Source organism: Hyla sarda, chromosome 8, assembly GCF_029499605.1.
Source record: "Hyla sarda isolate aHylSar1 chromosome 8, aHylSar1.hap1, whole genome shotgun sequence".
Taxonomy (NCBI): Eukaryota; Metazoa; Chordata; class Amphibia; order Anura; family Hylidae; genus Hyla; species Hyla sarda.
The window spans coordinates 47232657-47255729 of NC_079196.1; the positions used below are offsets into that span (position 1 = coordinate 47232657).

At 41.9% G+C, this 23073-nt stretch overlaps 1 protein-coding gene across 3 annotated transcripts in view; it reads right to left on the reverse strand.

Annotated features, from left to right (window-relative positions):
- Positions 1–2848: 2848 nt before the first annotated feature.
- GALNT3 (polypeptide N-acetylgalactosaminyltransferase 3) overlaps positions 2849–23073 on the reverse strand; it is a 57588-nt gene continuing 37363 nt past the window's right edge. For all 3 annotated transcript variants that reach the window (XM_056535125.1, XM_056535123.1, XM_056535124.1), the window contains 6 exons: positions 22385–22502; positions 22097–22297; positions 18653–18784; positions 17770–17874; positions 6572–6724; positions 2849–2998 (listed from right to left, as the gene is read on the reverse strand). In XM_056535125.1, coding sequence (XP_056391100.1) covers positions 2876–2998; positions 6572–6724; positions 17770–17874; positions 18653–18784; positions 22097–22297; positions 22385–22502 — 832 coding nt within the window. In that variant the 3' untranslated portion in view covers positions 2849–2875. The remainder of the gene's footprint in view (positions 2999–6571; positions 6725–17769; positions 17875–18652; positions 18785–22096; positions 22298–22384; positions 22503–23073) is intronic.

The following is a 23073-nucleotide window of genomic DNA, read 5'->3' on the forward strand; positions in this document are numbered from 1 at the left end:
ACAATAAATTACATCTAAGGCAGTTATCAATTATGAAAAACCTAGTTACATGGGCCCATTCAAAAGGGAAGGCCAGACAGTCTTTATCATTCCCTTCCTATTTTGAGATCACGTAAATCACATTTATTGTAAGTCTACAAAAAAAAAATCCTCTTGTGCCACAAGGCACTGATGGGGGGTCCACCTTCTCTTAGGGTGGGTTCACACCACGATTTTGCTATACGGTTTCGGCATATGGTTTCATAAAAAAAACGTATGCAACCGTACAGAAAACCGTGCCCATAGACTTCCCATTCAAAACAGTATGCACCATAATGTATACGGTTGTCTCAGTTTTTTAAACCATAAGGTTTCAAACCTACCACGGTTTTTGGTCCGGGTGAAAAACTGTATTAAACTGTATACTTTGGAAACGGTACAGAACCGTATGTGAGTACGATTCCATACGGTTTTTACCAAACTTTTTTGCCTTTGCTCAGTTTTTTTTTCTTGGAATTTCAATCAAACAAGCAAAACTTTATTCATAATGGAGTGAAAAGTTAAAAACGTATACGCTTTTTCTTAAAAAAACGGATGCAACCAGACATCATTTTTCAAACCGTTTCCGGTTTTCCACTGTATACAGATAAAAATTTGTACACACGTTTTGACACAGTTTAGTCAGGTTTTGAGGAATCAGTTTATCATCATAAACCTGATACAGGAACTGTATTGCAAAAACCTGGTGTGAACCCAGCCTTATCCGAAAAAAAAGGATAGAGCCTAAAGCGCTTAGTAACTATGGGGGAAATTTATCAATACCTGTCCAGAGGCAAAATTGCTGAGTTGCCCATAGCAACCAATCAGATCACTTCTTTCATTTTTGAGAAGGCCTCTGAAAAATGAAAGTTGGTTGCTACGGGCAACTCAAACTTTTACTCTGGACAGGTTTTGATAAATTTCCCCCCTATATCTATTACTGACAATTTTTGACAATATTGGAGACGGACCAATACTGAAATGGTGCAATATTAATAAAATTGTGTCTCTAGAACATTGCAGCCCCCTCGTACAATAGAGCTCAGTAAGGTCCACGCATCATGGACACCAACTGGTGTCACCGATTTGTATGTCCACTAAAGTGGATTTCCACTTTATCGTTCCATAATGACAAAGCCGTAGGGCATCAGGATGGAAATCTTGAAAGAGTAGCTATCATTTCATAAAATTCTTGTCGTGTCCTAGTGACATGTATGAAGTTTTGATTGGTGGAGGTCGGGGTGCTGAGACCCCCACAGATTGCTAAAATACAAAAGCTAAGCGCTATGCCCCTTCATTTCTGATTGGTTCTCTTTAGAGACCCAAGCCAACTGTATATGACTTTATAGACTGTCTATAAATCCAATCTGTGTACACAATGCTCAGAGGTCTCAGCACCGAACCTTGTTACTATAATGTCAAAGGTTTTCTGAAATTATAGTTCCCCTTTTTCACCATTTTAGTTAGGCAACATGATACATTATTTCCAATAGCCATAATGGAAATCCCTTCCACTGTAGGAGGAACTTAAAGGGGTACTCCGGTGAAAACCTTTTTTCTTTTAAATCAACTGGTGCCAGAAAGTTAAACAGATTTGTAAATTACTTCTATTAAAAAATCTTAATCCTTCCTGTACTTATTCGCTGCTGAATACTACAGAGGAAATTCTCTCTGATGACATCACAACCACAGTGCTCTTTGCTGACGTCATTATAATAATAATAACAATAACTCTTTATTTATTGTTGTCCTTAGTGGGATTTGAACCCAAGGCCCCAGCACTGCAAGGCAGCAGTGCTAACCACTAAGCCACCATGCTGCCCTTAGCATACATCTGCTATGCATGGTTGCTAAAATGGACAGAGATGTCAGCAGAGAGCACTGTGGTTGTGATGTCATCAGTGTTCCAAAATGAAAGGAATTTCCTCTGTTGCATTCAGCATCTAAGAAGTACTGGAAGGATTAAGATTTTTTAATAGAAGTAATTTACAAATATGTTTAACTTTCTGGCACCAGTTGATTTAAAAGAAAAAAGGTTTTCACCGGAGTACCCCTTTAAATGCCACATGACATTGTGCACCTGCAAAGCCTAGGTCCCCAATTTGTAAACCTCCAGCTGTTGCAAAACTACAACTCCCAGCATGCCTGGACAGCCAACGGCTGTCCGGGCACGCTGGAAGTTGTAGTTTTGCAACAGCTGGAGTTCCACAGTTTGGGGACCACTGTGGTGGAGGTTGATTGACTAGATACAGATAACCAGCCACTAACCATACCAGTGTTTCCCAATCAGGGTGCATGCAGCTGTTGCAAAACTACATCTCTCATCTACATCTCTAATTTTGCAACAGCTGGAGGCTCCCCGGTTGAGAAACACAGACTTATATGATGTAGAAACTATTTTGCAATACCAAATACAAAGCCTTTAGCTAGTGCAGTTAAAAAAAAGCACATATAAAACACTATGTACTGGCTCACATATAATATTTCAGCTGAGTTTTTCTTTAAGGCACGTACCCCACCCCCACCCCCTCCCCACTTTCCAGAAGTGCATGGTGCTTGGTCTCCGAGTACACCACTCAGTCTTTGCTCCTTGCAGTCGATGTAAACACTAAGAGAACCCATCTTACCCATTAACACAACAATCATGTAAACACACAACAGGGAGATATATATATAAAAAAGCTTTAAAAACATTCTTTGGCATCTGCTGCCGACTCAACGTTCGCAGTGTTCTTTTCTTTTGTAACACAAAGTCAGCTGCGACTGCATAAAACGTTACAGTGTCATTTTCTATCACAGTGTTAAAGAGAAAGTGTCATTGGTTGTGTTGGTTGTTTTTTTTTTTTTTTTTGGTTGTTTAAGAGCTTTGTCGGAAAATCCATTGTTGGAAAGGGTCCGCAGGGTTACAGGGGACAATATTTGTGTTAGCGCCATTTCCAGTCAGGCACATTCTAAATGCAGCATTGTAGATCAGCTGATCCTGGAATGAGATGACAAAAGAAAAATCACCTTTAGTATTATCGCAACAGCATCAACTTCAAGTCATGACATTGTTTAAAGGGGTACTCCAGGGAACTAACCCCATAGCCTATCCTTTCCCTCTCACCAACCTATGTATTTGTCTAAATATCATTCATTAGCTATATAGAGCAGTTTCCCTCTTTCAGCTGTCACTTACATGCAGGGAGTGAGGGAATGATGTAATTATCAGATCCTCTTTGTTTCTGTGCAAACTCTTCACTGAGACTAGCCCCCACCCTCCTGCAAGACAAACACCATGTGATTTCTGTCTGGTCTAGGGCTCTGGCTTCACAGCCACACCTCCCCTCCCTGTGTGAGTATCTTGCCGGTAGAAAAACACAGTCTCCTCAGCACATAACACTGCTCTTTTCCTGCTGTATATCTAATCACTGACTGCTGCCATTAAGAGAATATCATGATTTATTACTTGTATTACTTGGGGGGGGGGAATAGTTTGAAAGAAAAGACATGTACAGTGTGTGCTGCTCACTGCGTTTACAACAACACAACATGCACACAGACAGGGGCCACGGGAGCTGGCAAAATCACATGGATAACTACAGGGGACACAGAACAGGTACTGTGGTGGCTTTGGGGCATTTTTATTGTTCCTAACTTCCCGGAGCATCCCTTTAGCTCTATAGTTAAGCAAATATCACCTATCCTGATGTAAGGGGAGTTTAACTACTGGGACCCAGCACTGGCGCGTGCATATATATATGTGTATATACACGCACACATACACACAGTTAGTATAGTTCCCCCACATTAGGTGCAGTATAGTTCCCCCACATTAGGTGCAGTATAGTTCCCCCACATTAGGTGCAGTATAAGTCCCACCACATTAGGTTGGCAGTACAGTTCCCCCACATTAGGTTGGCAGTACAGTTCCCCCACATTAGGTTTGCAGTACAGTTCCCCCACATAAGGTTGGAAGTACAGTCCCCCCACATTAGGTGCAGTACAGTCCCCCCACATTAGGTGCAGTACAGTTCCCCCTCATTAGATGCAGTACAGTTCCCCCTCATTAGATGCAGTACAGTTCCCCCTCATTAGATGCAGTACAGTTCCCCCTCATTAGATGCAGTACAGTTCCCCCTCATTAGGTGCCACCTAATGTGGGGGAACTGTACTGCACCTAATGTGGGGGAACTGTACTGCACCTAATGAAGGGGAACTGTACAGTTCCCCTACATTAAGTGCAGTACAGTTCCCCCACATTAGGTGTAGTATAGTTCCCCACATTATGTGCAGTACAGTTCTCCTACATTAGGTGCAGTATAGTTCCCCACATTAGGTGCAGTATAGTTCCCCCCACATTAGGTTGGCAGTACAGTTCCCCCCACATTAGGTTGGCAGTACAGTTCCCCCACATTAGGTTGGCAGTATAGTTCCCCAACATTAGGTTTGCAGTACAGTTCCCCCACATTAGGTGCAGTACAGTTCCCCCACATTAGGTGCAGTACAGTTCCCCCACATTAGGTGCAGTACAGTTCCCCCACATTAGGTGCAGTACAGTTCCCCCACATTAGGTGCAGTACAGTTCCCCCACATTAGGTGCAGTACAGTTCCCCCACATTAGGTGCAGTACAGTTCCCCCACATTAGGTTGGCAGTATAGTTCCCACATTAGGTGCAGTATAGTTCCCACATTAGGTGCAGTATAGTTCCCTACAAAAGCAAAATAGACATGGAGGCCACCAGCATCTGGGGGTGCTACCTTCCTACTGGCAGGAAGAGGGGGTTAATTTGAGGGTACTACCTTCTTACTGGGGGGGGGGTAATCTGGGGGTACTACCATCTATCTGGGGGGGAGGGGGTTAATCTGGGGGTACTACCTGCCTACTCGGGGCCCCAGATTAACCCCCCCGGTAGGCCGGTAGTACCCAAGATTAACCCCCTCCCCCCAGCAGGCAGGTAGTACCCCCAGACTAACCCTCTTCCCTCAGCAGGCAGGTAGTAACCCCCAGATTAACCCCCTTACTCGAGCAGGCAGGTAGTACCCCCAGATTAACCCCCCCCCCCAGTATGATGGTAGTAGCCCCCAGTTTAACCCCCTCTCCCCCCCTGTAGGAATGCAGTACCCCCCAGATTAACCCTATCCCCCCACCCTGTTAGAAGGTAGTACCCCCCTGATGACCCCCCCCCCCCTGTAGGAAGATAGTACGGTGCCCCAGATTAACCCCCTCCCCCCAGACGCAGTAGGCAGGTTGAAATAACATTCACTCACTCAGCGCAGTAATCCTGCGAGCCGCGTACCGTCACGTCACACTCTGGGGCCGGCGTCCTTGAATACACCGTGACGTCCTGATGGTCATGTGACGGCAGTGACGTGCGGAAATACAAATCCCGGACCAACTGAAGGTGAGCCAGAGCGGAGCGGGGAGGGGCACAAAAAGGAGCAGGAGGCAGCGCTGTGCGGTGCGCCTGACGGACAGGCGCACCGCACAGCGCAGGGGTCTCGGCTGGTGAAGGACGGTTGGGCACAGATGGGGGGTGCTGCGGAGCGTCTTGGTGTCACCCGGTGCGGGCCGCACCCCCCGCACCCGGGTCGCAACGCCACTGGATTAGGGTGTGTCTGGGCACACCCGGCACACCCCGTGCGCACGCCTATGACAATGGGGGTCCCTTGTCCCCTGAAATGGCAATGTGCATGCATGGCCGCAGTCACTCCATCCACTCTCTGTTCCACTCTCTGTTCCCCCCCCCCCCCCCCCCCCCCAATGAACAGATAAAGGGATTATCCCAAATATACAATGTCCCTCATTTACTAAGAGTGTTGTGTAGGTTTCTTTGCGAGTTTTAATTACCTACAATTTATTTTCCACAGTATTTACTAAGGTTTCCCTACATTTTCCACTTTCCCTACACTTTTTTTTACATATGCTCTGATCTGTCGGGTTTTCCTCAGCTCAAATCCACCACATTTTATGTGAAAAACTGTTGTTTTTTTGTGAAAATGTCTGGGACACGCCCCTTTTCCCGCCGACCATGCCCCTTTTTGGGGTTTTCTTAAACCCCAAAATGGAGAGTTAGTCTGGGTTTTTTCAATTCTGCCGCAAATTCTGGCGCAGACAGAATTTCTGGCGCAATGCTACAGAATATGGCGCACAACCCGACAAAACATGTCGGGTTTGCAATAGTAAATGAAGGCCAATGTATCTGATGAGTGGAGATCAAACTGTTGGGACTTCAACCAATCACAGGAACAGGAGTCCCTTGTTCCATGCGAGAATGGAGTGGCTGTAGCCGTGCATGCACACTAGTAAATCAGTCTCTCAGGGGAAGAGGGACCCCAGTTCTTGAGGTCAGTTGGGGTCCCAGTATTTGGACATAGATTAGATAAATTCATAATTGAAAAAATAAAATGTATCCTGGACGACCCTGATTTACCATATACACCAGTGGTCACCAAACATTGGACCTCTAGCTGTTGCAAAACTACAACTCCCAGCATGCTGGAAGCCTCACTTATTTATTTGCATTGATACATTTTCACCAACATAATTCTTCTAGGAAGTCCATCATCTCACCTTCTGAAGTTCCCATTTCTCCTCGGGTAGGACAGTGGTGCCCATGCCTTTGCGATTACACTTCTTAAGGACAACCTGCCCTTTGCCAGCTCTGAGGCACAGTTCCTTTTGGATATTATGTCGAATTTCATGGCTTAGGGTATATTCAAAGTACTAAATGAGCAAAAGTAGGGGAAAAATAAGAATTATTATTATGCCTCTTTTTCCTGATCAATGCCATAGAAAAATGTAAATGAATTATCCAGGATTAGAAAGGCAGAAATAGCGCCACTGTTACCCACAGGCTGTTTCTTGTATTGCAGCTCACCTAAGTTCTCCGGACACAACTTATAGGATATAGTTACACTGTTTCTAGAAAAAAAAAATCTAATCATAGGCAACTTTAATATAAACATTTTGCAAACTATTTAGGAATATTAGGATGGGAATCAAATGTCATGACACAGATTTTCTAAATAAATTGTGCATTGTGTGTGGTCAGGGAAGTATGTGATGCCGTAGGAGTTGGTATCCCAGTGTTGTGCCAGACTGGATGTTTGTCTGTTGTGTATTCACAATGCTATAACAAACGTAATTCAAGGCTCATTCTGCTTTGGTGAAGCAAAGTAATAGTTTACTAAGTGCAAGTAAGTGCTTAACAGAATCGCATTCTTCCCATTAATGGTACCTCCAGGGCTTAAAGGGGTTATCCAGGAACAGAAAAGCAGAGCCAATTTCTTTAAAAAACAAAAACAAACAAACAAACCCGCTCCTAGTCTGTCTCCAGGTTGTGTGTGGTAATAAAACTTGGCTTCATTCACTTCCATGGAACTGAGCTGCAGAACCGCACTCAACCTGGAGACAGACAGAGCTGTTTTTAGAAGAAATTTGCTCTGTTTTTATCACGCCATTTTTGCAACTTTAGTTTTTTTTACCTCCATTTTTACGCAGTGCATTTTACCGTAAAACTGACATGTTCTCTTTATACTGTGGGTCAATACGATTAAAATGATACCCATGGTTACATGCTTTTCTATTACGGTACTGATTTTAAAAAAAAAGAAGTCAAACTTTTTTAAACCAAAAAAAGTATGTTGAAAAATTTTCCAATTCTGGCCACTATAATGTTCTAATTTTTCAGTAAACGAGGCTGCATGAGGGCTCATATTATGCGCCATGATCATAAGATTTTTAATAGTTTTTTTTATTTTTATTTTTTACATTTTCTACTTTTCTATGGTATTATTTTACATCTACGCCGTTTACCATATGGGATCAACAACAATATGTTTTAATAGATATTTCCGCAAGGGGCGATGCAAAAAAAAAAAAATAAAGAAAATTATATTATATTATATTATATATATATATATATATATATTTATATTTTTATTTTTTTTTATTTTTTTTTTTGTAAATTTTTTTTGACTGTAAAAAAAATACTTGTACATTTTTATTGGGGAAAGACTCACATTTAAAAAACACAAATTATTATTATAGTTTTTTATTTTTTTATTTATTTATTTATTTTTTACAATCTTAGTCCCCACAGTGGACTGTATGTTTTTTTATTGCTATTACTGTTCATTGCTAAGCATAGGCATAGCACTGATCAATTATATTGGAGATAAACTTCTCTGGTCTGCCAGAAGGCGGACAATAGAAGATCACTGGAGAGCCCTGGAGCAGATGAGCCCGTACTACCTGGAAACTGTCAATAAGCCGGTTAGATGCAGTTGCTGGTTCTTGGTTCTTAGATGCAGCGGACGATTCTTCAGTAATATATTAGGGTTCATGTACCCGGCTATACAGTTCAGTTTTGGATAGAGATATAATAAGGCTACTATAAAAGGTGCACGAGGCCTTTACTGTCTCTCCTCAGTGTGTCTGATTTCATACAAAGGATTCTATTTTTGGTTTCCATACAAATGAGGCAGAAATACATTTTGTAGCTTGCACCATTGGGTTCTGTATGTATGGTGATATTCTTCCATGGAACAAGAATATATGCTAATGTACGGCAGCGCACAGAGGCCATGCAGCTCCATATATTATCCTACAATGTGTGTTTCATCTAGGGACATTAAAACTAGTAAAAACAAATACAGTAAGAGATCTGTCAGCTCATGAATGGTTTCCAGGTAGTAAAAGATCCATCCAAAACAAAAGAAAAGTAATGAAGATGTATATGCATGACTATAAATGCCCTATAGATACATACTTGGCAGTGATAAAACTTTACTCATGTCTAGTGTAGTTTATAAAATGTATGTCATTTTTCAATATCACATAATAACCAAGGTTACTTAAGACAAGCCACGTGTTTAAGCTCACCAGTTATCATAGAACATCATGTCTATATGTATAGAACATCACATGACACACTATATCCCATGTCAGTATAATGCTATTTTAGAATGGTCACATAGCTTAGTCAAGAATTCAGAGAAGTCCCATATTTGTAGAGCTAGTATTGACCAAACAGAAGGAAAGAGTATGGCTACGACATAACGCATACATCCATGAGTTAAATGAATATTCAGCCAGCCCACTAGGAGGCGATATATACTTTTAATACACCATATATGTATATTTATGGACCCTTAGTGATAGGGAATACATCTTGAATTAGGATAAACACGATCTCATTTATAAAGGACACACCTTCAATCATCATAAACACACCCCTCATTTGAGCACAAGTGGCTCCAGAGAGAAGGGTTGGAACGGAGGAAAGGACGAGGGTCTCCGGGGAGTCGTATACAGCCCTCCAGGATAAAGCAAGAGCAGGATGACGGCTGGAGGAAGCTAACAGAGGCGGCCATAATAAAAGGACATTTCAAGATGGATCCACCACGCTGGATGAAGTAGGAAGAAATTCCAGCTGGTGAGACAAGATTTATGGACATGCCTATGTAACCGTTCTACATTATTTACCTATGCTAAGGACGGCCTTTACATGAAGATTTCTTGTTTTATGTACTGTTTGCCATGATGTCAAGATTACAATAAATGTATGTGTTTTATACAAATAGCTCACTCGCTCCATGGTTAGACCGGATTATAATTTAGCGTTCCGGTTATAGATCCGGTAGTAGAGCTGAATTTGTCACGTAACTCTAGGCTGTATCTCAGCATAAACTATCATATAAATATAATACGATATCTTGCAGTAACTGCTGTCTACAATAAGACAAACTTCACTCTGCTTCCTCTGTACTTGGCTGAAGACCTATTCATAGACTTCCGTCTTACCAGCTGATTGCTGAAAGCCTTAATAAAGCCTTAAGAATGTGAAGACAAGTGATACCTTATAATTTTCATTCCAAGACCCACGATGAGCAGCCGAAGGCTCATCCAGAAAGCCTGGAGTGTGGCGCCTTAGCAGTTATGTGAGCTTATCAGAGACCGCCCGGGGTTATATAGGTTACCTGCAGTGCGTCTCCTTTTCCTTTATACCTGACATAATCTTATACCCAATGAATCACTGGATGAATGATCTCACACTGACCGATCTGTGACTGGAAGTTGTTGGCGCAGATTTAGCAATCAATCTGAGACAAAAAGGGTCTGATTTGCCCGTAGAACCAGGTTTAAAATCTTTACAAGCTCTGATCAAATAAAAGCTGAGTTGTAATTGGTTGCTATTGGCAAATCTTACAATTTTTGTTCTTTGATTGATTGATAAATCCGGGTCATCGTGGGAAATGAATGAATACAGACAAAAACTGTGATTTGCTCATAACAACCAATTACAGCTCAGATTTCATAACAGAGCTGGTTAAGATATAAAACCTGGTTGCTACGGGCAAATCCGACAGTTTTTATTTTTTCCCCCCATTGTGTGTGTTTTAAAGATTCTGGGCATTTTACCATAGTCCCTAGTACAAACAGAGACAAAAAATGTTATGTCCTTCTACCCTGAACTCGGAAACATAAAAGATTGTCAGCACATGGCCAGCCCTTATAATACCTTCTTGTTAGGCTAGGTTCAGACTACGGAATTTCCGCCTGCAATTTTGCTTTGAAATTGCAGGCGGAAATTCCGCTTTCTAAAATGTATAGTGTAGTGAATGATTTTCCGTTCACAAATTCACACTTCGGAATTTGTGAAGCGGAATTTGTGAATGGACAATCCGCTTGGAAATTTCCGTCGGAAGAAAGGCGGTGCTCTTCAGGCGGAAATCCACGCGGAACACATTGCAGTCTATTGGAGACTGCAGTGTCCGCGTGGTCCTAGCCCAGACTGATTCAGCCGGCGCTGGCCACACTCGGAATCTCCGGGCGGAAATTTTCTGAAATTGTCTGAACCTAGCCTTATTTTTTCTTAGGAGACAGATGTAGTAGCGGCCAATTACCACTGCTGTTTCTGTGTCATGCTATACTACACTACACTTGCAAAATGCATGTGCAGGAACAGAGACTCTTGTCAACTTTTCTCAACTAATTGTATAACTTCTCCCCAAAATTTCTTTATTTCTGGACATGTCCAAAGCATATGCAACAATCCTGCCTCTTCTTGCCCACATTTTGAGCAGGCACTCAAGTTCTTTTTACCTATTTTATACAAAAAGAGAGGTGTATAGTACAACCTATAAACTATATTATACTGTATCACCCTATGATTCGCATTTAATGGAATAAAATGTATTAATTATTTTGTGTATTTTTCCCCACTGTGCTTCTTCTTTCTCACCCAATTCTTTTTGCCATATTTTTCTACTGTGATGATTTCTCTTTAATATAGAAAATTTATTAAGTGCTCTATATATCTTTGACAACTCTTTTTTTCCCCCATCTCTGTATTCACCATCTTATCAAAAAAACTACCTTTTACTATTTATACTTTCTTCCCCTTATCTACCGTATCTTTTACTACACCTCCTAATCTCATATATTCAAACCATGTCCCAACCCCAACTTCTCTACCCTTTTTTAACTCTTCCCATGTTTTAATCTTCCCTTCCTTATATATATTATTATATTTTATTCACCCCCCCCATTGTGCTAGTGTTCGAAATTCTAATCTATTTATTTCCTCTACTGTGTTTTTATTATTCCAAATGAGGGCTATATCCAGTATCCCAGTTATTCCCACCTCCCTTTTTACCATTTCCCACGTTCTTTTCAAGGCAGCTATTGTTATACAGTTTTTCCATCTTTTCTCTTCTAATTGACTCCTGACTCCAGTAACTGGTAAATATCATCATATGATCCTCTACATCGTTCCATCAAATACTCAATCATATGAGATCTCCTCCAGTCCCTAAAAGTATAATTGGGCGGCTAAAAAATACCTTTGCACGTCCGGAAATGCCATTCCCCCTTTTCTTCTGGGTAGACATAAATATTCGATCTTAATCCTCACCCTTCTTCGGCCCCATATCAAAGCATTGAAGATTGACAGCTTTCTTTTTAAAAAAAATGTCATCACACCAAATGGGTGAAGCACTAAATACATATAATATTTTCGGCAACATAATAGTTTTCATTAATATCATTCTGTCTGCTTTAGAAATTTTGAAGTCTCTCCATATTTTAATTTTCTTTTCCATGTTCTTTATTAAGGGTTCTAGGTTTAATTTATAATGATCTTCTAATTTACCTGAGATTTGTATACCTAAGTATTTAAAGTGCTTGTCTTTTTTTAATATTTTTATTTTGTTTTCTATGAATATATTATTCTCCCCCCCCCCCCCAATGGAAGGAGTACTGATTTGGACCAGTTTATTTCTAACCCTGAGAAACTCCCATATTCCTTGATAATCTCCATCACTCCGGTCAGATCCGACAGTTTTTCCAAAAAAAGCAGGATATCGTCTGCATATAAGGATATTTTGTCCTCTCTCCCCCTTGCACCAAACCCACCAATCTCCTTCTCCTCTCTGATCTTAACAGCAACAGGTTCCATGCTCATAGCAAACAGCAAGGGGGAGAGAGGGCATCCCTGTCTGGTGCCTCGAGAGCGAAAATTGCTCCGATAATTTCCTATTGATCGACACTCTTGCCTTAGGTTCAGAGTATAACAGTCAGATCATGTCTATATATGTTTTCCCAAAGCCGCATTTTTCTAATACTGCCCACAAGAACTCCTACTCCACCCTGTCGAAAGCCTTAGTGGTATCTAAAGACAGGATGGAGTGGGATTCCCCGCCCTGTAATTTTCCCATATCTATATTCGTAAGGACTCTATATATATTGTGTCGGGCCATTCTTCCCGGGATCAACCCGCACTGATCTTCCTGAATTAACTCTGTGATATTACTCTGTAATCTAATGGCTAATGCTTTGGCGAAAATCTTGATATCCGTATTTATTAACGATATGGGTCTATACGACCCCATATCCTCTTTATCTTTTCCCTCTTTCAGGATCAATATTATAACCGCTTCCCGCATTGAGTCCGGTAATTTCCCGGTCACCATGCTGGTCTCAATCACTCTGTAATGCCGGGATCAAAATTCCGCCAAACCTTCTATATATATCAAAGGGTAGTCCATCTCTTCCAGGTGTTGTATTACCCCTAATCTGATATAGCGCTTTATTCAGTTCTATTCTAGTTAATGGAGCATCTAAGGTTTGTTTTTCCATTTCGGGGAGTTCCATTTGGTCCAAATAATTTTGCGTTTCCTTTCTTTCCTTATTATATTCAGATCTATATAATATCTCATAATATTCTCTAAATTCCCTTATTTCCTTTTCTTCTATACACCAATCTCCTTCTTTATTACTTATCCCAGAAATTCTTTGCTTAGTGTGTCGATTTGAGACAATTGCCATCAAATACTTGTTAGGCTTCCCTGCCTGTACAAATCTTTGCTGGCCTTGAAAAATCTATTTATTTTTACTCTTTTCCAACATATATTCATTAAATTCATTTTGTAGCTTATTTAATTTTTCCTTACTCTCTTCTGATGAATTTTGTGTATATTCCTTCTCTGTATCCCTAAGATTACTTATTAAGCCCTCCCTCCTCTTTTGATTTAAACTCTTTTTTTTTCCACTTTATTGCTCTTATTATTTCCCCTCTTAGGTAAGCTTTACAGGTCTCCCAGACAACCGAGTCATTTGCTGTGCCCCAGTTGTTTGCAAAAAACTTACCTCTTCCTCTGTTTTTATCAGTACTTCTAGAGCCGCGTGGTCCGACAGACATCTAACCCAATAATGTATTTTTATCACCTTATTTAAACTAGAGTCATTTCCCAGACATATATCTATTCTGGACATAGTCTGACAGGTCTTGTTCCAACATGAATATTCTTTCTTTTGAGGGATGTAAATCCTCCAAATATCGCTGCGTCCCAGTTCATTACATACTTTCGCCAGGGGAGTGTAACCCACCTCTCCTTTACTCCCGCTTGCCCTCCATCTATCTAACCTCTCATCTAGGACGCAGTTCATATCCCCCATGGCAAACACAAGGCATTCTCCGCAACTCACATAAAAATCTAATAATTTAAGAAGGACCGCGGATGAGAAAGGCGGGGGTATATATACAAATGCTAATACACATCTTAAATTTTCTAATCTCCCATATAAAAAAAAAAAACCTCCCCTCATCATCTACGCTTTTTCTAATTAATTCCCAATTTAAGTTTCTACGGATTAACACCGAAACCCCCCGTGAATATGCTGTATGAAGAGAATGGTAATAATGTCCCCAAACATTACGATTCAAAAGCATCACTGTTTCTCCCGTTTAAATGTGTCTCAACTAACCCGACTATACCTGGTGCGTGCTTCATAATAACTCCCATTACCGCTGATCTTTTCATTTTATCCCCAAGTCCTCGTACATTCCGTACCACAGCCTTAACAGTCATCCGCGGTCATTCTCTTACAGTCCAGTTGAACACAATAAACACCGTAGTAAGAAGGAAGAGAAAAGGGAAAAAAAATTTAATAAAAAATAAATAAATAAATAACTTCCCCAGGGTTCCCCAAACCTCCCCCCCCCCCCCCATCCTTCCCCTTCCCCTCCACCCCACCTGGTGACCTGCCATCTCGGGCAAATCTCTAGCCTTACGTGATTGTCCCCCCCCTCCCCATCCCCTCCGGTCCTTAACCACTATTTTTCAATCCCCGTGTGTCCATCCAGTCCACCGCTTCTACTGCGCTAGAGAAAAAGAACATCTCATTGTTGTAAAAAACCTTCAGCCTGGCTGGGAACATTAAAGCAAACTTGATTCCATTATGTGCAAGTCTCTTTTTAACTTCCCTGAAAGTATATCTCTTCTTCTGTATTTCAATTGCATAATCTGGGAAAAGCATAATTCTATCTCCTTTTTTTTCCTCATTATTCTCAAGATGTTGTCACGGTCATTATCATTCAGGAATTTAAGTATTATGGTACGTGGTCTGCCCCCTACTGGCGGGGGTTGGAACGGAATTCTATGCGCACGTATCACACTAAAGTGTTTAGAGAGGTTTTCCTCCCCACACTGCGCAACCAACCATGTTTGGATAAAAGTTATCACATCTTTACTTTCCGCTCCCTCTGGGAAACCCAAGATTCTAAGGTTCCCCGTCTGGAGCGGTCTTCGAATTCTGTCACTTTTTGATTTAATAACTTGTTCTCCCCTGACATCCTCTATACTTCAGATTTTAACTTATGGACCTCATCTTCCACACCCGACACTCTCGTCTACACCTCTCCCTGACTTTCTTTAGATCTTCCCTGATCAAATTGATTTCCACGCCGATAATCCCCACTTGATTGGACAGAACATTTATGGAAGTATTACATTTTGCAACTGCCGCTAATATTTTATCTAGGGCAGGTTGGGGAACATCCCCTTCCTTCTCCACTATAGAGCCATCTAATTCCAGATCTCCTGCATTGGTTTTATTTTGTCCACGATTTCTAGGCACTGCCCCCGGCGCGACAAAATATTTATCCACTTTCCCAGCTGCTTTAGCGTCCTTTGTTGGGCTATGTGTTTTATTCAGCTTGGGTGCCATCTTATCCTCCAGTTGTCAATATATTGTCCCACCCAGAACAGTCACGTGTATTTCATACGCTGCGCCGGGAGATTCAGAAAAGATTATCAACTAAATATTTCCAATGGACACTTTCAGCTTGTTGTATCACAGGAGAAGCTCAGTTATCTGCAGACTATAGACCTGCTCCTGCAGTGCTACAGGTGTTTCACCAGGTGTCGTTTATACTCAGGGGGAAAAAAATACACTGTCCCAATTAGGGTTTTCCACCCAAATCCAGTTCTTATAGATAAATTCTTATTTCTTATGCAGAAGGACCTTCTTTATTGGCTTTAAACATACAAGGTGAACGTGGCAGCATTCACCTCCACAGCTATAATCGCCACAAGGGGGATTTATTATTAAGCGAGCAAAACTTGCCCCCACACCTATTCTTTTAGTACAGTTTGTTCACTGTGGCAGCAGTTTCTTCCTTATAACAACACAGATATGAGAGGATCTCACCCGAATCTCATCTGGGTCCCTGGAGCAGCCATTGATCAGCCTCCTCAGTGTGTCTTCATCCAGTAGCTCCAGGGTCACATTCTCACTCTGCCTGCATTCTCAGCACAACACAGATCCGGGTTCCTCCCACTCACTGCCTCTTCTGAGTCTCCACTCCATATCACAGCGTTGTCAGCACCTGTGTGTGCTGTTGTTCGTGTGGGGGCCACTACCCTCACAGTCCACTGCTCCCCGCTCGCTACTGCTGTGTCAGGTCAGGTCCCTCTGCTCCACCGCCATCCAGCACACTCACATCCCAGCTTTCAGCGCAGCTGAGTGGTGTCCCGTGCCAGCAGCATGTGTTTGGTCCATGGAGGGGGCAGGAAACGGGGGGAGGAGCCTCTCAACCTCCTTGCATCACGTCCTGTCGAGCCTCTATCACCTTGTCAATACCTATCTAGCTGCTCCCGTAGGTACTGAGCGGCAATGCATATAGTACTGTATGCAATGCTACTCACTACACTACATTTGCCAGACTGGCTTTGAGAGCACCTGGAGAATGTAGTGAGTACCGTATATACTCGAGTATAAGCCGACCCGAATATAAGCCGAGGCCCCTAATTTCACCCCAAAAACCCAGGAAAAGTTATTGACTCGACTATAAGCCTAGGGTGGGAAATACATCATCCCCCCATGTCATCATCCAGACCCCCGTCATTAACACCCTCATCATCATCATCATCATCACCTCTCATCATCCCCCCCCTTCCTCATTACCCTGCCATCATCCCCCCCATCATCATCCCCCCCTTCATCATTACCCTGTCATTATCCCTCCTTCATCATTACCCTGTCATCATCCCACACCACCCCCTTCATCATCACCGCTTGTCAATGTCTGACCTTCGTCATCATCCAGCCCCCCCTCCCCCTTTAGTTTTGTACTCGCCTCCGCTTGGCGGGATGTTCGGGTGAGCTGGTCTGGGCCATCTGTGCTGCAGGACCTTCCAGTGGGGAGGATTAGTCGTTCCGGGCTGTCCATCTTCACCGGGTGGGCCTCTTCTCTGCGCTTCGCGCCCGGCCCCGGAATAGTGACATTGCCTTGACGACGACGCACAGGGACGTTCATGAGCTGGATGATGAGGAAGGCCCGGGCAGTGGTCTTCAACCTGCAGACCTCCAGATGTTTCAAAACTACAACTCCCAGCATGCCCGGACAGCCGATGGCTGTCCGGGCTTGCTGGGAGTTGTAGTTTTGAAACATCTGGAGGTCCGCAGGTTGAAGACCACTGAGGGCTGAGAGTTCACTCGAGTATAAGCCGAGGGGGGTGTTTTCAGCACAAAAAACTCGGCTTATACTAGAGTATATACAGTAAGTGGTGATAGATACAGTATTTCCCAAAGCTGTAGACAATATGTTGCATAGCCTGTAAGCCAATCACTTGCTAAGGTGGGACACTGCCGTGGCAAGTGATTGGCTAAATGGCAAGGTGACGTATTGTCTGCAACTCCGAAAAGTGGAGACCAGGTGCAGCAATAAGGGAGGCTGCAAGGAAGGTAAGTAAAGGCTTTTTTTTTTTTTTTTTGCATTCTATCAGACAGCCTGGGCACATTTCTTAAAAATAATTAATTATAACTGGATAACCCCCTTTAAAAGTGTATACATTTTAATTTAAGACTATACAAATTAAGTTCTATATGCCTTATGGCATTATTTTTGATTTTAAGAATGATCTTAATAATATATATCGAGAAACAAATTTGCATGGTGATATAGTAAATTATAGATATTTTACCTGGTTACCCCCAAGGCCATGACAGGTATAGAGGATAGGAGGTTTGTCTCCGTGAGTGTTATCTGCTCCAGCATCCAAGCACCACTGTTTGCCAACATTCTGTATCTGTATGAAGAAAACACTTTAGTTACACAATGTACATGCACTATTAAATGGCTGATCACATCTATATACACACACAACAATGGGTGAACAGAGTATGCTGGGAACTATACTTCCACCACCGATCCCAAGAGCCACAAATAGAGGCTATGTAGCCATTTCTCTTGTTAAAAAGATATGATTAGTCATACTTGCATGGAGTCTTGATTGAAAATAGACATAAAAATGGTTTTGCATCTACAGCTCCTATGTAGGCCTAACTACCCAACTACAAGCAAACTATGTATATTTCCAGTATATTTAGTCACATGTTACTTTTTGCCATCTGCCTCCTCATTTAGGTACAGATGGAAGGTAACCCATAAGGATCAGACTACCACAGGGCTTGTTTGTAGTCTATAAGCATGGAAATACATAGGTCTGCAAAGGGGATGTATATACAAAAGATTAGAACTTTGTTCAAGACTATGTGCAAAACTGCTTATAAAAAAATAATGTGATACATTAAATCTTATAGAATGATATGTCAACAAAAAAGCTTCCTAAATAAATAAATAAAAAAACTTTAACCCATCTTCCTATACATATATATTTCTAATATCCAGATTTCCCATGTGCAATGCATAGATCACATTATTTCTATGATGGTTGCAGAACTACGAAAAAAAAAAGCAACCACTACAAGTGACTGCTTTTCTACAATACCATTCTGATTCGAAGAATATTAAAGCAATTGGGTTTCATTTTAGGTAGAAGCAGACCGCTCTGATCCAGAACTTACATCCCCATAGATGAGTGGGTTCAGGTCCGGCACATACATTTCAGGATAGACATTTTTCAGATACCATGTAAAATTCTTGCACTGAAGATTTTTTCGTAAACTGTATCTTTTTGATAAATCTCCGTAGGATTTCTGTAAAAAGAAAAAAAAAAAAAAAAGTAATTACATTTCTAATCCATAATGATGAAGAACAGGGCAGCTTAGCTCATCTTAAGCTGCATTCACACCACGTTTTTGCAATACAGTTCCCGTATCAGGTTTTTGATGAAAAATGGATTCCTCAAAACCTGACTAAACTGTATTAAAACGTCTGTACAAATTTTAACCCATATACGGTTAAAAACCATATACGGTTAAAAACCATATACGGTTTGAAAAATGATGTCCGGTTGCATCGGTTTTTAAGAAAAAAAAAAAGTATACGTTTTTAACTTTTCACTCCATTATGAATAAAGTTTCACTTGTTTGATTGAAATTCCAAGAAAAAAAACTGTGCAAAGTTAAAGATCGTATGGTGCAAACCGGATGGAACTGTATACACATACGGTTCTCTACGGTTCCCATTGACTCCCATGTTAAAAAAGAAAAATGTATTCGGTTTCAAAACGGTTTTTCACCCGGACCAAAAACCGTGGCAAGCTATGGTTTTGGGTATGGGAAAAAAAATTGACAAAAACCTACAACCCGGATGCATCTTTCGGCATACGCTTTTCAATGGAGAGTCAATGCATACGGTTTTCAATGGAGAGTCAATGCATACGGTTTTCAATTGAAAACGTATACGGGAACTGTATTTTGGTGTGAATGCAGCCTTATAAAAAGCATCTAAAACAATTAAACATCTATATATAGATGATCTTTAAAGGGGTACTCCGCCCTAGACATCTTATCCCCTATCCAAAGGATAGGGGATAAGATATCAGATCGCCGCGGCCCCACTGCTGGGGAGCCCCGGGATCCCCGCTGCGGCACCGCGCTATTACAGCACAGAGCGAGTTCGCTCTGAACGTAATGACAGGCAATACAGGGGCCGGAGCATCGTTGCGTCACGGCTCCGCCCCTCGTGACATCACGGCCTGCCCCTTTCAATACAAGTCTATGGGAGGGGGCGTGGTGGTCGTCACGCCCCCTGCCATAGACTTGCATTAAGGGGACGGACCGTGATGTCACGAGGGGGCGGAGCCATTACGTCACGCTGCTCCGTCCCCTGTATCGCCCGTCATTACACACAGAGCAAACTCGCTCTGTGCTGTAATGATAGCGCGGTGCCGCATGGGGGATCCCGGGCTCCCCGGCAGCGGGACAGCAGGCAATCTGACATCTTATCCCCTGTCCTTTGTCCAGAACCGCATAGGTTTGCTATGGGGATTTCCTTTTACTCTGGACAGTTCCTAAAATGGACAGAGATGTCAGCAGAGAGCACTGTGTACATGATGTCAGCAGAGAGCTCTGTGCTTCAAAACGAAAAGAATTTCCACTGTAGTATTCAGCAGCTAATAAGTACAGGAAGGATTAAGATTTTTTTAATAGAAGTAATTTATAAATCTGTTTAACTTTCTGGCACCAGTTCATTTAAAAAAAAAAAATAATAATTTCACCGGAGTACCCCTTTAAAGGGAATCTATGGCCATCCTTGTTCCAGGATTTTACAAAAAAAACTTGATATAAACAATAGGTCATTTTCTTAAGACACATTCCCTCTAAACTCTATACTTGCGCACTACACAATGGGAACATATACGAAGCCTGGGCCACAACTCAAGCGGTGAGCTAATCTGTCAGACTAGTGCAGTACAAGACATTCTCGAAACATATTTATTGAGTTTTGTGTTATATAAACTGTTTACCAAGCTTTAGTTTTCACAACATTTTAGGTGACTTTTCTAGTTGCATGTGTTCAAAATAGGGGCTTTATTAATACAGCAAACACTGCTAAAGTTTGTATTGAATTTATACAAAAAATTTATAATACAAAAATATATAAATTGATACAAAAATCTTTGAGAGCAAAAGAGATCGGGAAAAGTTGGGTTAAAGTGTCACTCAATTAGGGTCTGGCAACAGGATATCAGTTTCAATCTCCCAACACCTTTGTAGCCTGAGACTAAAGCAATCAGAATACGGATTTGCCATCATTGGAGTTACACTTTAAAAGGGGTATTTCAGGCAAAACCTTTTTTTATATATCATGTGGCTCCGGAAAGTTAAACAGATTTGTAAATTACTTCTATTAAAAAATCTTAATCCTTCCAATAGTTATTAGCTTCTGAAGTTTTCTGTCTAACTGCTCAATGATGATGTCACGCCCGGGAGCTGTGCATGATGGGAGAATATTCCCATAGGAACTGCACAGCTCCCGGGACGTGAGTCATCAGAGAGCAGTTAGACAGAAAACAGCAACTCAATTTCAGAAGCTAATAACAATTGGAAGGATTAAGATTTTTTAATAGAAGTAATTTACAAATCTGTTTAACTTTCTGGAGCCAGTTGGTATATACCCCTTTAAGGCTGAGTGAAAAGAACAGGCATTAAAAAAAAAAAAAAAAAAAAAAAAAGTGGCATTACACTATGAGTAATTTTTCATGCATAGGAAAAAAAAAGGACCCAAATTACTCAATGGCTGCCCCCACTTCAATGTACTGCTGCCTTCAGAAAGAGCCCAATCAGTTTCATACACAACAGTGGACCCCCTGGGCACAAGCCTCCTAGTTTAGTGGGATAAAAGGGGATTGACACTCAAAGACAAAAGCAAAGTATAAATAATGTATTTATATGTGATAAAGCTATATTATATTTTTCAATTCTATGTTTTATAATTGCATCCTTTTTTTTTACCATATGTAAAGTATTTTTTTCCCCCCATATATAACTTTTATTTTATTTTATTTTTTTTTAAACCAAGGAAGTGCGGTACTTGGATAAAGAAAACAAGCGTATAGATAGATAGAATCCTGCACTCACCGCAAAGCAAATGTTTCTCTGTTCCTCTTCGGATCTCCTGGCAGACGGGAAGGTAGGTGCAGCTGTGGGCGCTTAGAGATGACTGCCGGTGGTTTCGCGCAGTGTGATGCGCTTCTTCCGGCCTCTTTGAGGCCGGAAGAAGCGCATCATACTGCGCGAAACTGCCGGCATCCTACTGCGCGAAACCACCGGCATCATACTGTGCAGTGCCGCTTTGTGCCTTCTACAGTTTACATAAAGAAGACAATTGCAGCTGATACGGTAGGATAAACCCATCTGATATTACTGTGCGTTCAGGATCGGGGGCCCAGGGAGGGAATGGATAGGCAATCCGCTGCACTGACACAGGACGTAAGTGGCAAAGTGACGTGACATCTTGCCATTTGCACAGTTAGCCATAGAAACGCAGCAAGTGATTATGTCTCTGTTATAACCAGACACGAAAGGGGGTTTTCTACAGGATAAGAGGTGGGGCTTATCTACCTGTTGGACAATGTTTGCAGCTTCCCGATTTCTGCGATAAAATATTTCTTTGTAGTCATCCATCCACACCTCGGCCAGTCGGACCTGGTTCCGGATGATCACCTGAGTACCTGTAGGAAAGGTATGAGGACTCTTGCTACGGAAAACATGGCCGACAACAGAACATGGCAGGATTTCCAGCTGCCCTCCGCACTGCCAGACCTGTGCATAGAAAAGGGTGGATTTTTATTGAGAGACCAAATGATCAACCATAAGGTATTTACGGATATCGGACAGACATATACTTACTCTAAAAGACATTTCTATATTTTCACCACCCCATATCTCCATTTGTTCATCATAACTTCCGATGTGCTCAAAGTATTCCTTGGAAATTGAGAAGAGACCTCCAGCAAAGGTTGGTGTCCTGTATAAAAGTATAGATTTATTATTGAAAGAAAGGAAATATCTATTCGGGGAATAAAACAAAGCATAAACGTGCTAGGCTAGGGGTGTGAAGAGGAGCTTCATTATCCCAACCTCCCAACATAATCCACGCCCCTCAGACACCTATGCACACCCCCTTGACCTAATCATCATTTTGAAATATAGAAGTACAGATAGTCAACCAAATAATAAAACCCCATAATCTGTAAAATTACCACTGCAAACAGGCTATGATGTGGGGTGACCACAGGCCCTCTTAAAAGGGGTACTTTGGTGGAATTTTTATTTTTTTTAAACAACTGGCTCCAGAAAGTTAAACAGATTTGTAAATTACTGGTGTGGTGCTGTGCGGCGTCCATTGCTGCCGTGGCACTGTGTCTGTGGGGGGGGGGGGGGGGGGGGGTGCGGCCCACAGACTGGTTTGAGTGGCATTGGGGCCGTTCTGCCAGTGGGTCGTTTTTCCCCCCCGGTGGGCACTGGTGTCACGGCGGTGGTGGTCCCCGCCCAGTGCTACGCCACTTTATGCTAGGAACATTAGGGACCCACTCTAA